At 71.3% G+C, this 15,189-nt stretch overlaps 3 protein-coding genes across 3 annotated transcripts in view; 2 read left to right on the forward strand and 1 right to left on the reverse strand.

Moving 5' to 3' along the window:
* The first annotated feature begins 16 nt into the window (after window positions 1-16).
* PRKAG1 (protein kinase AMP-activated non-catalytic subunit gamma 1) lies at window positions 17-2,959 on the forward strand. The gene is made up of 11 exons (XM_017836662.1): window positions 17-80; window positions 433-536; window positions 621-702; window positions 780-838; window positions 935-980; window positions 1,126-1,180; window positions 1,267-1,393; window positions 1,728-1,893; window positions 2,004-2,041; window positions 2,145-2,291; window positions 2,374-2,959. The coding sequence occupies exons 2-11, from the start codon at window positions 465-467 to the stop codon at window positions 2,470-2,472; spliced, it is 891 nt and encodes a 296-aa protein (XP_017692151.1). The 5' UTR covers window positions 17-80; window positions 433-464; the 3' UTR covers window positions 2,473-2,959.
* A 7,621-nt stretch (window positions 2,960-10,580) lies between these two features.
* On the reverse strand, window positions 10,581-12,447 carry WNT1 (Wnt family member 1). The gene is made up of 4 exons (XM_017836623.1): window positions 12,347-12,447; window positions 11,816-12,069; window positions 11,363-11,628; window positions 10,581-11,069 (listed from the first exon to the last, which is right to left on the reverse strand). The coding sequence occupies exons 1-4, from the start codon at window positions 12,445-12,447 to the stop codon at window positions 10,581-10,583; spliced, it is 1,110 nt and encodes a 369-aa protein (XP_017692112.1).
* Window positions 12,448-12,623: 176 nt separating this feature from the next.
* The window catches only part of ARF3 (ADP ribosylation factor 3), a 6,757-nt gene continuing 4,191 nt past the window's right edge, over window positions 12,624-15,189 (forward strand). The window contains exon 1 of the mRNA XM_017836614.1: window positions 12,624-12,639. The gene's annotated coding sequence lies outside the window, so the exon portion shown is untranslated. The remainder of the gene's footprint in view (window positions 12,640-15,189) is intronic.

Below are 15,189 nucleotides of genomic sequence, written 5' to 3' on the forward strand. Positions count from 1 at the left end.
CGGCCCCGGCCCCGGCCCCGGCCCCGGCCCCGGCCCCACCGCCGAGAACCCCGCGGAGCTGAGCCCCCCGGGGCTGGAAGGTGATTCCAGGCTGGTCTGGGGGATCCGGGGTGCGGGGAGGATCCGGCAGGGGAGGTGCCGCGTGGGTTTGGGTGTCCCAAGGTGTGCAGAATCCAGAGGGTTTTCCCTTTCCTGGCGTTTTGGGGGGTCCGAGGTGGGAAGGTCCTGGGGTTCGGGATGTCTGAGGTTTGGATTTGGGGTGCCCCGGGATTTGGGGTACCTCGGGGTCAGGATTTGGGGTATCGCCAGAATTTGGGGTGCCCCGGGGTTTGGGGTGCTCCAGGATTGGGGATGTCCCGGGGTCAGGATTTGGGTTATCCCCAGGATGGTGCCCCAGGGTTTGGGGTGCCCCCTCACGCTGCCCCCCCCCAGGGGACGCCCACCGCGGTGCCTACACGGCTTTCATGAAATCCCACCGCTGCTACGACCTGATCCCCACCAGCTCCAAACTGGTCGTCTTCGACACGTCCCTGCAGGTGTGCTGGGGCCGGGGGGAGAAGGAAGTTTTGGGGCTGGGGGTGGGGGGCACTTTCGGGGCTCCCTGACGGCCGTGCCCGCAGGTGAAGAAGGCGTTCTTCGCCCTGGTCACCAACGGCGTCCGGGCGGCCCCGCTCTGGGACAGCAAGAAGCAAAGTTTCGTAGGTGAGCCGGGGGGGCACAGGGGGCTCTCAGGCTGGCAAAGGGCTGGAGGGACCCCCCTCACCCTCCCTGCCCCCCAGGAATGCTGACCATCACCGACTTCATCAACATCCTGCACCGCTACTACAAGTCGCCCATGGTGAGGGCCGGGGGGCTGCGGCGTGGGGGGTGTCTGGCTCTGCCCACCCCACCTATGGCTGTGAGTGATCCTGGTTTCTCTTCTTACCCCCCCCAGGTGCAGATCTATGAGCTGGAGGAGCACAAAATAGAGACGTGGAGAGGTGAGGGGGGTCTCTCCTGGCTGCCTCCCGCCCCCCCCCGGCGCCATCCCCCCCCCCCCCCCCCCGGGGTCTCTCCTGGCTGCCTCCTGCCCCCCCCCGGCGCCGTCCCCCGCCCACCCCCCTGAGCCCTCCCCTCTCCCCGCAGAGGTTTATCTGCAGGACTCCTTCAAGCCCCTGGTCTGCATCTCCCCCAACGCCAGGTACCCCCCGGGGGGCAGGGAGGGGGTCACGGCCGGGGGGGGGCACCCCTGGGCACACCCCAAATCCCCCCCTCTCCCTCCCGCAGCCTCTTCGACGCCGTGTCCTCCCTGATCCGCAACAAGATCCATCGTCTGCCCGTCATCGACCCCGACTCGGGGAACACCCTCTACATCCTCACCCACAAACGCATCCTCAAGTTCCTCAAGCTCTTTGTAAGTCCTGTGGTGACGGTGGGGGGCACCCTGGGACCCCCAGCCTGGGCTGTGCCAGGTCCCTGTGCCAAGTTCTGCCCCGAGCCCCTCGATCTGGGCTGTGCCAGGTCCTTATACCAGGTACCACCAGCACTGGGCACGGGGTGGGCACAGCTCTGGTACCTCCCCACATGCTGTGGGTGCTGAGGGACCCCCAGGACGCCGCACAAACCCTCTGCACCACCCCTGCCCGGGGGTCCCACATCCCCTGCTCCGCCCCCCAGCGCTCTGTGCTTTCCCCCCCAGCACGGGGGGGTCTGTGCTCAGCCCTGTGCCCCCCTCGCTGTCCCCACAGATCGCAGAGGTGCCCAAGCCCGAGTTCATGGCGCGGACGTTGGCGGAGCTGCAGATCGGCACCTACAGCAACATCGCCGTGGTGGGCACGGGCACCCCCATCTACGTGGCCCTGGGCATCTTCGTGCAGCAGCGAGTGTCTGCGCTGCCCGTGGTGGATGACTCGGGTAAGGACGGGCTGGCCCGGCCTTGGCTGTCCCCAGGTCACCTCCGGGGGGGGCTGTGTCCCCTCTCGAGGGCCCGGCAGCGCCGCTGAGCCGCTCCCCTCCTTCCCCAGGGCGGGTGGTGGACATCTACTCCAAATTCGATGTTATTGTGAGTACCGGGAGGGGCAGTGCCTGGGCAGGGGGGGGCTGCTGGGGAGTGGTGGCGGTCCCCAAGGTCCCGCCTGTGTCCCCAACGCCTGTCCCTGCCCCAGAACCTGGCAGCTGAGAAGACCTACAACAACCTGGACGTGACGGTGACGCGGGCGCTGCAGCACCGCTCCCACTACTTCGAGGGCGTCCTCAAGTGTTACAAGCACGAGACGCTGGAAACCATCATCAACCGCCTGGTGGAGGCCGAGGTAACCGTGCCTGGGGTGCCAGGGTGGGGTCTGGGGGGGTCCCCGCTCCCCCTCAACCCTTCCCTGTGTCCCCCCTCCCCAGGTTCACCGGCTGGTGGTGGTGGATGAGAGCGACGTGGTCAAAGGGATCGTCTCCCTCTCAGACATCCTGCAAGCCCTGGTCCTCCCACAGGGCCCCTGAGGTGGTGGTGGGGGGGGTTAATTCCTCCCCTGGAGCCCCCCACTCTGCTCTCCTGCCACACTGTGCCCCCCCGGGCTGGCGGAGGCACCCGGGGTTGGACCCCACTCACCAGCAGCATCCAGCAATAACTCCCAGCCCTGGGGCAGCCCCCGCTGCCCTTCCCTGGGTGGGGGGAGCCCACGGCCCCCCCTGCACCTCAAGGCCGTGCAAGGTGCTGGGGGCAGCCCCCGACCCCCCTGGGGTCACCCACCTCCATGCCAGGGCTGTTCCCAGTGCAGACCCTCGTCCCCATCACCCTGCCCACCCCGACCCCCCCAGGGTTTCACTGGCTTTGGTGAAACCCCCTCAGCTCTATCTGGCCCAGGGACCCCCCCCAACCCCAGGGGTTCCCCCCAGGCCCCCCCAGGTCTCTCGGCCACATCCGCACCCGCCACCGCTTCGTGTGTGGAGAAACCCCACAAATAAACACAGACCTGGCACCACCCCGGCTCGGTGAGGGGCACGGGGGGCACCGGCGAGGGAGGGGGTGCCCGGGGAGGGGGCGCGACACCCCCCCACACGAGACAGGGGGAATCTGCTGAGCTCGCCCAGACCCTAAATCCCTGTTTGTTCCGCCTGAGGCTTTTCTAAAAGGCCGGGATTGGGGATGGGACGGGCACGGGGACCCGGCGGGACATGAGGACCCTCCGGTGGGCACCGCGGTGAGCGGGGGGTGTCGGGCAGGGGCTGGGGAGGCCGGAGTGAGGGGCTGCGTGTCGGGGGGCCGGCGGGGGTCGCGGGCAGGCGGGAGGCCGGGGTTTGCTGCCGGTGCCCACGGGGGAGGCGCGAGGCCCGGCCGTGCTGAGCGTGGCACATTCCTGGCCGGGGGGGAGAGGCCGGGCCGGGCGACCCCGTCCCTGCCAGCCCCGGGGTCCGGCAGAGGCTGCGGAGCGAGGTGAGCGCCGGGCAGGTACCGGGGGGCCCCGGGGAGGCTCGGGGGGGCCGTGCCGGTTGCCATGCCGCCGCCGGAGGGTTGCTAAGCTCCGCTCGGAGCCCGCGTGGGCTGCAGCGCTCGGTGCCAAACCCGCCATCGCCTGCTTGTCGCAGGGGGGGAAGGGATCCCGAGGGGGGGGCACACGCACACATACACGGCGACAAGACACCCCCGGGACGGCCGGTGGGGTCCCCGCGGTGCGCCGGGCTCCCGGCCCCCCGGGGGGCTCCGAGCCCCGCGGCGGCACCGGGCGGGACACGGGGGTCCCGGGGGGCGCACGTGCGGCCGTGGGTGTGCGCGGGCGGGCGCGGGGCTCCGCCGAGGCTCCGCCGAGCCCCCCTGCACGGGGACCCCCCTCCCGGCCGGGGCCATGCTGGGGGGTCCGGAGCGGGGCGCGGGGCGCCTGCGGATCTGCGAGCGGACCAAGCTGGTGCTGGTGGAGATCGACACGGTGGCGTGTTGCAGCTCGGGCGCCGGGATGGCTGCGGGGTGCCGGCCAGAGCCCCCCTGGACCTACCGCCGCATCGCCGGGGAGTACGCGTGAGTGGGGACGGAGGGGCGGGGGGTCCGGACCGCCCCCCCCCCCCCCCCCCCCCCCCCCCCCCCCCATCTCTCTCTTGCAGGTACCTGGAGAAGCGCTTCGTGGCCGAGCTGGCCCCCCCCTGGCCCCCCGCGCCCCCCAATCCCTCCCGACGCCTGCAGGACTTCGCCCCCCGGCCCCGGGTGCCCCCCACCCCCTGCCCCCCACGGCAGCCCGAGGGGACGGGGGGCAGCGGACCCTGGGGGGGGAACCCACCGCCCACGCCCCAGCCCCCGGTGCCGGTGGGTAGGTTGTGCCCCCCCACCTACGAGGTGCACATGCAGCGGGTGCAGGCGGCCCATGCCCGGCGGGGGGGGCCTCCCCCCTACATCTCCCCCCCCGCCTACGACGCTCCCCACCGCACCCTGCAGCTCCGGCCCCCCCGGGGACCCCGCAGCTCCCCGTCGGCACCCCGGGCCCGGGGGCCCGTGCCGGGGGGCTGGAGCCACACGCTGCCCCGGGCGGCCACCGAGGCCAAGCACCGGCGGCCCCGCGGGACGCAGCCGCCCCCGGGGGGGGCCGGCACCCCCCGGCACTGCCAGACGCTGCCGCGGGCGGCGGCCGGCCGGGAGCGGGTGCCGGGGCGCGGGAGGGGGCGGCGGGGGTCGGGGGGACACGTCCTCATCGACGCCACCCGCGTGGTGGTCCGGGCGCAGTACGTGCCCCCCCCGCAGCGCCAGCAGGTCCGCTATGCTGGGGGGTCGCCGGCGCCCACCAGCCCTCCCCGCAGCCCTCCTGCGCCCCCCGGGGCTCTCACCCCCCCCGCAGCGCCCTCGCCCCCCCGGGAGCCCACCGGGAGCCCCCACAGTCCGTGGCGGAGCCCGGGGGGCTGTGGGGGTCCCCGGGGGCGGCCCCCCCCGCGGCGGCCGGTGCTGTACGCCCAGGCCCTGCGCGAGGCCGTGTCCCGCATCCGCCGGCACACGGCGCCCGACTCCGACTCGGAGGCCGAGGGGAGCGTGGGGGGGTCCCGGCGGCGGCTCTGCCGAGACCCCCACGCCTACAGCAGCAGCAGCAGCAGCCTGGAGAGCACCGGGGCCCCCCCGGGCCCCACCAGCCCCACTCGAGCCTGAGGGCCGGGGCTTGGTGGGGTGTGGCACCTCGAGGGCGGGGCTTGGCTGGGTGTGTCCATCAGAGGTGTGGCTTGGCAGGGTGTGGTCCTGGGGGCGGGGCTCAGGGCTGGAGCTCCCGCCAGCTGACCCCAATAAAGGCTGCGGGATCCCCATGTGCCGCCTCAGCCCCTGTGTGTGTGTGGTCGGGGGGGTGGTCGGGGGGGGGCCCATCATCCTCCTCAGGCCCCTCCACCCCCCACCACCCCAGCAAGGACCCATGTCTCTGGAGACCCCCTCGTGAGGACCCAGGTGTCCGTCCACACCCCCCCGTCACGGTTCTGGGGTCAGTCAGAGGCCCCGGGCATCCCGTTGGGCACCACAGCACGTCACAACACGGTGGGACGTGCCACCCCCCCCGTGTCCCCCGTAATGAGTGGGTGAGCGCAGCAGGTCTGGCCCTGGGCCACTGGCCCCACGTCATGGCCGGGGGGGGACCCCGAGTGACTCACCGGGGGGGTGCCGTCCCCCCCCCGAGCGGCCACCACCTCTTAGTCACGCTGCTGGGGGGGGAGGATCCCCCCGGCCCCAGGAAACCGCACAAATATCGTGTCCAATTTGCACGTTATTTAAAACCGGCTCCTCCCCCGCCCCCCTGCGCGACCCTGTCATTATCGCGGTGACACCGGCCCGGAGGTCACGGCGCGGGGCAGCCGGGGGGGACCCGCGGCCAGGGGGGGCACCCCCAGGGCCACGTCACCCCGTGTGTCCCCCGTCCTGGCACGTCCCACAGCGGGGCCTGACCCCAGCCCCGACGGTGACCTCAGCCCAGCACGGCACAGCCGTGGTGCTGCAGTGGCACCTGGCACGGCTCGGCCTGGCATGGCACAGCTCGGCCTGGCATGGCACGGGATGGCCTGGCATGGCACGGGGTGGCCTGGCATGGCACAGGACGGCTGGCACAGCTTGGCATGGCTCACCACGGCACAACAGCCTGGCACGGCTCAGCACAGCCCAGCCCAGCTCAGCAAAGCCCTGAAGAGCCCAGAAGAGCTCGGCCCAGCCTGCTTGGCACAGCACATCACCGCTTGGCACACCTTGGCACAGCCTGATGTAGCCTGTCACGGCTCAGCTCGGCACAACACGGCCCCGCACGGCTTGGCAAAGCCCTTCACAGCCCAGCACAGCTCGTTGCAGCCTGGCACAGGCTGGCATAGCCTGGCACGGCTCGGCACAGCACGTCACGGCTCGGCTCGGCGCCCTGCCCGGCGTGGCGCGGGGTGTCCCAGACGCGGGGGCAGCGGCGCGGCCCCTCCCGTGGGATCAACTCCTGCCCAAACCCGCTCCCCGCCGGGAAAATCACCTTCTAATTCGGGCTGCGCCGGCGCCAGCACCGCCCCCCCGGCACCCCCCGGGCACCCGCCGCCCCCCAGACCCCCCCCGCGGGGGGCTCGGCCCGTGGGGTGCCCGCGCGTGGCACCGGGGGGTCCCCCCGGTACCGGTGCCCCCGGACCGGGGCGCGGTGTCGCCCGCGGCCGCCAGATGTCGCCGCGCAGCCGGTGACCGACAGCCCCGGGGGGCACCGGGGGGGCACCGGAGGGGCACCGGGTCCTGCCCCGGGACCGTCGCCGGTGTCCCCAGGGAACCGTGAGCCACGCGTGTCACCGGTGCCGCTGCTGTCTGAGAGTCACGACAGCCCCGTGTGTCACCGGTGACAGTGGTGTCCCCAGAGAGCCCTGACCCTCATGTGTCACCGGGGCTGGCATTGTCCCCAGAGAGCTCTGACCCTCATGTGTCACCGGGGCTGGCATTGTCCCCAGAGAGCCCTGACCCTCATGTGTCACCGGGGCTGGCGGTGTCACCTGGGGACTGGTATCCCCAGCCAGTCGTGACCCGCGGGTGTCACTGGTGCTGGCGGTTGTCCCCAGGGTGTTACGGGCATGTGTGTGTTGGTGTCCCCAGAAAGCCGTGACCCACACGTGTCACCGGTGCTGGCACTGTCCCCAGAGAGCTGTGGTCATGTATGTGCCGGTGCTGGCCGCGTTCCCGAGGAACTGTGGCCCGCGTGTGTCTGGATGCTGGTGGTGTCCGAGAGCCGTGACCCTCGCGTGCCACTGGTGCCACTGGTGTCCTGAGATCTGTGCCCACGGATGTGCCAGCGCTGTTGGTGTCCCTGCAGAGCCGTGACCCGCGTGTGCAGCTGGCACCGGCCACGCCACAACGCACGGGTGCCCTCAGCACTGTCCGTGTGCCCACAGTGTCAGCCGCGGTGCCAGCCACGCCGCATCCCTGCCCGTCCCCATCCCACCATCCCCGCCGCGTCCCCGCATCCTGCCCGCGGTGCCGGCTCTCCCAGGCCGCGCGAGGAGCCGGTGGGAAGGGTCCGGTGAATGCGGCATTGTTGCGCGGGGTTGGAGTCACAGATAATTACCTCAATTAGTTACAATGGCAGAGTAATAAATACAGGCTTAGCGGCTCCTTCCCCACTGCGGCTTCTCAGATTAATCCAGCCCGGGCGAGCGGAGCTGAAAGGATTGATGGACAATTCATTAAACCCGCCGAATGCCGCACAAGGCACCCGTGAAGGCCGGCGTTAGCCCCCGGCGGCTCCGCTTTGTCCCTAATTGTTCGTCTCGGGCATTGGTCACCTATCAGGGAGTGGGTGACGGCGACGGTCCCCCCGGGGCTGGCATGCCCGGGGATTAGAGGCCAGCGCTGCCACCGTTGCTGGGCGCGTTGGCCCCGCGCCGGAGGAATGCGGCGGATGGGAGGGGGCGGCCGGACAAGCCGGGAGCGGGCGGGACGTGGGTCCGCGCCGACCGGAGGCGAGGGGAGCGGGGACGGGGCTGTGCCGCTGGCCGTGGGGACAGGACGGGATGGGGACGGTCCTGCAAGGTGGGATGGGGCCACCAGACAGTCGGTGCAGGAGGGCACAGCTCTGCCTGTCCTGCAGCTCTGGGCACTGGGCACTGTCCCATCCCTCTGCCCTGCACCTCTGGGCACCGTCCTGACCTTTTGTCCTGAACACCATCCCTCTGTCCTGCACCCCTGGGCATGGCTCTGTCCCTCTGTCCTGCACCTCCGTGTGTCATCCTGTCCCTCTGACCTGAAACTTTGGTCACCATCCTGTCCCTCTGTCCTGCATTTCTGGGAGCATCTCTGTCCCTCTGTCCTGCAACCCTGGGTACTGTCCTATCCCTCTGTCCTGCATCTCTAGGCATGGCTCTGTCCCTCTGTCCTGCACCTCTGGTCACTGTCCTGTCCCTTTGTCCCACGCCCCCAGGCAGAGCCCCCCTGCACCCCACCCCTGCTGGGGGGGTGTCCCAGCCCTCCTCAGGCCCAGCTTGTGGCCACCATCCAGCTGCTACTTGGCTTCCCAGATGTGACAGGCTGGCACCGGGCAGGACCGCCCTGTCCCTGTTCCTGTCCCTGTCCCTGTCCCTGCACCGGCCCACAGCAGCTATTTCCAGCACCCAGGAATATTTGTCCAAGCCGGGGAGGTCTGTGCCCTGTGCCCGGGGTGCCCCTGCCCGCCCGGGGGTCGCGGCTGCCCGAGGTGCCCGGCGGTCACCGACCCGCAGGAAAAGCTGAGTAACAGAGGTGACTTATAAGAATGTCATTATCTATATTCCTGACTCCTACCGCAGGAAAACAGGCTATTTTCATGCCGGGGCAGGAGCAGAATTTAGCAGGCAGATAACCCGGCAGGCGGGAGATGCTCGGAGGGTTATTTCGGGCTGTGTTCCTTTCCAGGCGTTTTCCTCGCATTTCGGTGTTTTATTCCCCACGCTGGGCTGTGTTTTGACCTTGGCGCGGGCAGCGGGGGCCCCCGGGGTGTTTTTCCCCCCCCCCCTCCTCTGCGTCTAAACATCAACTTTTCCACTATCGGCTCCGCGGGATATTTCGGGTGGTGGCAGCGTCATCCCCGCAGCCTTTGATGCGGCGGAGCCCCGGGGGCCCCGCGAGGTTCCCGGCTCCGGAGGGCAGCCCGGGCTGCGGGGACCTGCCCGGGGCAGGTGGACACCAGGCTGGGGGTCCCCCGGACACGCGGGTTGTGAGGTGCCCAAGATGTGACGACACAGGGCGGGGAGGGGATGTGGGCCCTGTGCCAAGCCCAGGGGTGCCTGTCCCAGGGGATACCCACCCTGGTGGGAAACCCATCCCGGTGGGATACCTGTCCCAGAGCGATGCCCTCCACAAGGATGCCCATCCTGGGGCTATGCCCACCCCTTGTGGGATGCTTAGCCCAGGGGAAAACACACCCCAGGGTGATGTGCACCCAGTGGGATTCTCGTCCTAAGGGGGTGCCCGTTCCAGTGGGATGCCCATTCCAGTGGGATGCCCGTTCCAGTGGGATGACTGTCCCAAGGGGATGCTCATTCTGCTGGGATGCCTGTCCCAGTGGGATACCCATCTCGGAGGGAAGTCCATCCCAAAGGGATGCCCATCCCAAGGGGATACCCGTGCCAGCAGGACACCTGCCAGCCACAGGACTGCACCCCACCTTTGCCACAGCCTTTCTCTGGCTGTGGCCAGACCCCACACACGGATGCGGGGCTGTGTGTGGGGCCAGTGGCCATCCCCGACCCCTTTGGCCCCCGCCCCGGTAACCCCGGTGCCCTCCCCGGCCCCCCTCCTCCCCCGGAGCCGAGGGGAGCCGTCAGCCCCGGCCGGGAGCGGTGATGGACGATGCTCATTCCCTGTCTGCCGTCTTGTACCTCCCGGGGCCGCTCCCAACGCCCGGCCTCGGCGGCACCAGCCCCGCCGCCCCGGCGAATTCCAGCGCCAGAGATGCCGCGGCCCAGGTGCCATGGTGATGGGCGCCCCAGCCCTGCCGAGGGACCCGCCGGGATGGCTGGGCTGGAGACGGGCACAGCGGGAGAAAGAAGGGGGTCTGAGGGGAGGGGATGGCGGAGACGGGAGGGAAGGAGGAGAAGGATGGACAGACAGCGGCTGGAGGGGTTGATGGACACGGAATCGGGAGGTGAGGAGGTGGAGAGGTGATGGATGGACAGATGGACGTGGGCAGCAGACCCCACAGTGTGGGGGCCATTGGTGTCCCCCCTCCCCAAGCTTGTAGCCTCCCTTCCTCAGCCCCCCCAGACACGGATCAGGTCAGGACTGATAAAAATATATCCTTTATTCTTCTCTAAAGGCTATCAGTGACACCTGTAACAAAGCATCATTATTATTAATTATTATTAATTATTATTTTCTTTAATTACAAAAACCAGGGCCTGGGGCCAGCGAAGCGGGGAGGGGGCGACGGCGTCAAACCGTCCACAATAAATATTTTATTTACAGCGAGAAGGGGACCCCGTGGAGCCGGGGGGTGGCCGGGAAGGTGCGTGGCACCGAGCCCACCCGTGGCAGGATGGGGGTCCCTGGGGGGCACATCCATACCCTCGCCCACGGGCGCCTCCAATCCAACCGGGCACCCATCATGGGGGGTGTGTGGCGCAGACCCCCTCCGGGGCTGGGCAGGGCGGTCCCGGGCGGTCGGGGGGGGTCACAGACACTCGTGCAGCACCTGGGTGTTGGTGCAGTTGAGGCAGCTGACGTGGCAGCACCAGTGGAAGGTGCAGTTGCAGCGCTCGGTGACGCGCTGGGTGCGCGTGCGGTACCCGCGCCCGCAGCACAGCAGCTCGCACCCGTCCAGCCCCGGCGAGGAGCTGTTGCAGAACCTCCCCGCCGTGCCCGCCGTGCCCGTCTTCCCGCTGTAGGTGCAGAAATTGGGGGACTTCTCGAAGTAGACGAGGTCGTGGGGCGAGGGCGGCTTGTGGGCCGGGTTCTCGGGCTCCAGGTGGTGCAGCTCCACCCGCGACGCCCGGTTGCTGCCCTTGTTGCCGTAGATGACACGGGAGGCGCCGTCGAAGCGATCCTTCAGGACGTCGCCCACGGCGCGGAAGGTGGGCAGCCGCATCCAGCAGGTGCGGACGGTGCAGGAGCCCGACATGCCGTGGCACTTGCACTCCTGGCGCATCTCCGAGAAGACCGTCTGGAAGGGAAGAGGGGGAGTTTGGGGTGCTGTGAGCAGCCTGGAACCCCCCTGCCCACCCCGAGGACCACGGAGCTCCTGCACCCCATTTCCCCACAGCGTCACATCGTGCTCAGCCTCCCAAAGCCAAGCGGGAGACTCGCCTCTGACAGTTCCCAACCCGCACACGGGGACAGGCTGGGTGGCTCGGTGGCCGTGCCCATCCCAGTGCCCACACCAGTGCTGCCTGAAGCCCCTCAGGGCATGCCCTCACCATGCCCCTGGTGCCCCCACCATGCCCCTGGTGCCCTCACCATGCGCCCAGCCTCGTTGTTGTGCAGGTTCATGAGGAAACGCAGGTCTCGGCCCTTCTCGCTGGAGTCCACGAACTCCCTCCCGAAGAGGCGCCCGAAGTCGATGTTGTCGCTGCAGCCCCCCCAGTGCCAGTCGGGCCCCCCGGGGCCACGGCGCCGGTAGTCGCAGGTGCAGGACTCGATGGACCCCTCGGAGCACGACCGGGCCACCGAGTGCGTCACGCCGGCGCTGGTGATGGCAAAGATGAACGCCGTCTCCCGGCAGCCTGCGGGGGGGAGCGGGGCCTCAGGGTGCTGCCAGGGTGGGGAGGGGGCACCCAGCAGCACCCCCAGCCCTCCACCACGACAGGCTGGTGACGCCCCACGGCAAACCAGGGGCGCTTTGCCGAGCATCCCGGCTCGGGGGTGCACGGAAGGGGTTGGGGGCCCCCCGTGCTGCCCCTGCAGCCTCACCCCGGTTGACGATTTTGCCGAAGATGTTGGGGCCCTGCGAGGTGGGACAGTTCCAGCGGCGGTTGCGGAACTGCCACTTGCACTCCTTGATGGCTGTCTGGAGGCCGGAGCTGACGCTGTGCAGGATGCCGGGGTTCTGCCGGATCAGCTTGCGCTGCTTGCGGCTCAGCAGCTGCAGGCTGGGGTCCAGCACCAGCTGCACGTTCTTGGAGTCCGTCAGCAGGTTGGTGGACGAGGCCACGTTGATGATGCCCCTGTGGCACAGGTGGGGACGGTGACCACCAGCGGGGGGGTCCCCGGCGTCTCCCTCCTCACCTCAACCTCCCTGGGGACTCCTTGATACTACTGGAGCATCCTCCTCCCCGGGTATCCCCCGCAGGGATCCCACCCCGGGGATCGCAGCCCTGTGTCCCTCCATGTGCCCCATCCCTGGGTACGGGGCCGCTGCTGCTGCGCCGGTGCCAGCCCCTCTTTCCCACTCCAATGCCCCGGTACTGGTACCGGTGCCGGTGCCGGTGCTGTCGGACTCACCACCACCGCCCGCTGTTGTTCACCGCCAGCGTGTTGGAGAGGGAGGAGAGGGCCAGAGCCCAGAGCGCCCGGAGCGCCAGCCCCAGCGCGGCCGCGCGCATGGCTCCGGCCCCGGGAGCCCCGGCAGAGTGCGCGGGCGAGCGGCCGTCCCGGTATTTATGGTGCCGCGGAGCCCCCGGCCCGGCCGCTACATCCACGCGTGTTTCCGGACGCGCGGGGCGGCTCCGAGATCAGGACGGCCGCGGGGGGACGCGGGGAGCGCCGGGCGGGCGGGTCGGCACCGGCACCGGCACAGGGGTGCAGCCGGTGGCCGGGGCGCGGCGTCGGGGGTGCGGTGCCCGGCGCTCCCCGCCCGGTCCCCGGAGCGCGGCGTCGGGCGCTCCGTGCGCGGTGCCGCCGCTGCAGACCCGGCGCTCGGCAGTCCGGGCGCGGTACCCGGTGTCGGTACCGGTTCTCTGCGGTCCGTTCGCGGGACCCGGTGCCCGGTGCTCGGTGCCGGCGGCTCCCCGGAGAGGCGGCCCGGCTGGACTCGGCTCGGCGCGGCGGGTGCGCAGCGCTCAGCACCCGGGAGCATCTTCCAGCCCCTTCCCTCTTATAGGGGCGGCGCGGAGGGTCCCCGTGGGCCGGTCCCGCCGCGCGGGGCCTCCCCGCGTCCTCGCCCTAACAATGGGGAGCGGCGGAGCCGCGGCACCTCTTACGGGGCGGCGGGAGCGGCGGCGCCGGGGCTGTCCGTCACGGGCCGGATTAGCCCGGCGGGTGGCTGCGCCCCGGCCCCGTGCCCAGAGCCCCCGGCTGCCGTCCCCCGCCCTCCCCGCCGCCCCTCGCACACGCTCTACCGGCACCGGCGGGGGGAGCCCAGCGCGACCCGCGACAGCTCCCGGCTCAAGGAGGAGCCGGTTCCGGAATAGCCCGGGACGGCCCGGGACGGCTCCGGGCGTACGGAGGGAGTGGGGAACGGGGATAGCCCGGGATCTCCCGGGACAGCCCGGGATGCACAGGGAGGTGGAGTGACGGGATCTCCCGGGACAGCCCCGGGCGCACGGGGGAGGCAGAATTCAGGGGCCACCGGCTTTGCGGGGGACAGGACGTGCAGCGCCCCGGGACGTAGGACCACCGGAGCCGCGTTGGTGACGGTGCCGGTCCGGAGCCCCCAGATCCCCCTCCCGTCCCGATCCGTGCCCGGCGCGACAGGACGGCCGCGTCCCTCGCCGGGCCCGGGCTGTCCCGGGCTGTCCCGGGCTGTCCTGGCGGCACCCCGCACCCTCGTGAACGTGCCCGTGGACACCTACGGAATGCACAACCCGCGTGGGCGCGGCACGGCCCCGCACGGCCCCCGCTGCCCCGGGGCGCCCGGTCTGGGCCGGTACCGGGTGTGTCAGAGGGGTGGATGAACAGGGGGGACGGAGGGACTGAGGGAGACAGAAGAATGAAGGGCAGGGGGTGCCCGGACGCAGGGGGGGGCGGTCCGGGGTGCCCACGGCCAGGACACGGTCACGGAGGGCTGGTGCTGGTGGCCCGGTCTTGGCTGGGACAAGGCTCTCTCCCCGCTGTCCCCGGGCGGGTGTGAAGTCCCCGGTGCGGAGCCGGGCGGGCCGGGGGGGCTGAGCTGAGCCCCCCGTTGGGGCGGGGCCCGGGGGGTGTAATCCCCCCGCCGCGGTTTCCCCGGACCAGTCATGCGGGGCCGGATTAGCCCCGCTCGCCCGTCACGGCCCGGGGCCGCCGCTCATCAGTTCAATTCAGGGACGGACAAAGCCCGGGACGGCGGCGGCGGGGGGCTCGCGCCGGGCACCCCCCGCACCCCCTCCCCCGGCCCGGCAGGGGCCCAGGGCCGCCCCGGGGTCTGATCCAGGACGGCTCTCCCGCCTCCCCCCGCCCCGGTTCCCGGCCGGGCCGGGCCGTGTCCGCGCCCTCCGGCCGCCGCCCCGTCGGGGCTCCCGGGGCTGAGGTCAGCGGCCGCGGGGAGGCCCCGGGGCGCGGCCGAGAGGGCCCTGCCCGGGGTTGTGCCACCAGCGGCGGGGCCCAAACACGGCCCGCGCCTCCCCCGCTACATCCCGGGATTCTCCGGGACCTCCGGACCCCCCGAACCCCCTGCCCGCTGTCCCGAGGCCCCGTTGCCCCCCATCCCCTCTGCTGCGACCCGACGGCGGCCCGAAGGGCGATGCTCGGGAACCGCCCCCAGCGCCAGGGGTTCGGTGGAGCCGTTCCCGCAGCCGTCGGGGCGGTCGGTGCTGCCGGTGCCCTCAGGGTGGCCGCCGGTACCGGTCCGGGGGCCGGGGCGCCCGTCCCGTCCCGTCGCACCAGGCAGGGGCGGACGGACGGACAACGGGGACATACGGACGTGGAGGGGGACCCGGGGGTCCACCGCACCCGCTGCCAGTCCCTGCCCTGTCCGTGAGCACCGGGACGGCCTCGTTACAGCCGGTACCGGGACGGCGCGGGCGGGCTCAGCCTGGCCCGGGGTTCCCGTATGGGGGGGGAGCGTCCCCGGGACCCCCGTGACGTTTTGGGGTCCCCGCCCCCCCGTGAAGCACAGGGCACGCCGGGGTCGGACGGGGTTCTGCCTCCCCGGTGCGCACGGAGCGGGGGGGAAGCACCGGGACCCCCCCGCTCCCCACCACCCCATCCCGACCCCCGGTGCGGGTCCCCCCGAAGTGGAGGGGCTCACGGCGGGGGGTGTGGGCGGGGAACGACACCGGGACCCCCCCTCAGAGCCCCCCCCGCCCCGCACTGCTGCATCCGTCGCCATGGTAACGCCTCGCGGCTCTCGCGATCGCACCCCCTCCGTCCCCCCCGCCCCCCCCCCCCCCCCCCGCTCCCCGCGCGCGCCCCCGGTCCCGGTGCGG

Source organism: Lepidothrix coronata, unplaced genomic scaffold (assembly GCF_001604755.1).
Source record: "Lepidothrix coronata isolate B3197 unplaced genomic scaffold, Lepidothrix_coronata-1.0 Scaffold281, whole genome shotgun sequence".
Lineage (NCBI taxonomy): Eukaryota > Metazoa > Chordata > Aves > Passeriformes > Pipridae > Lepidothrix > Lepidothrix coronata.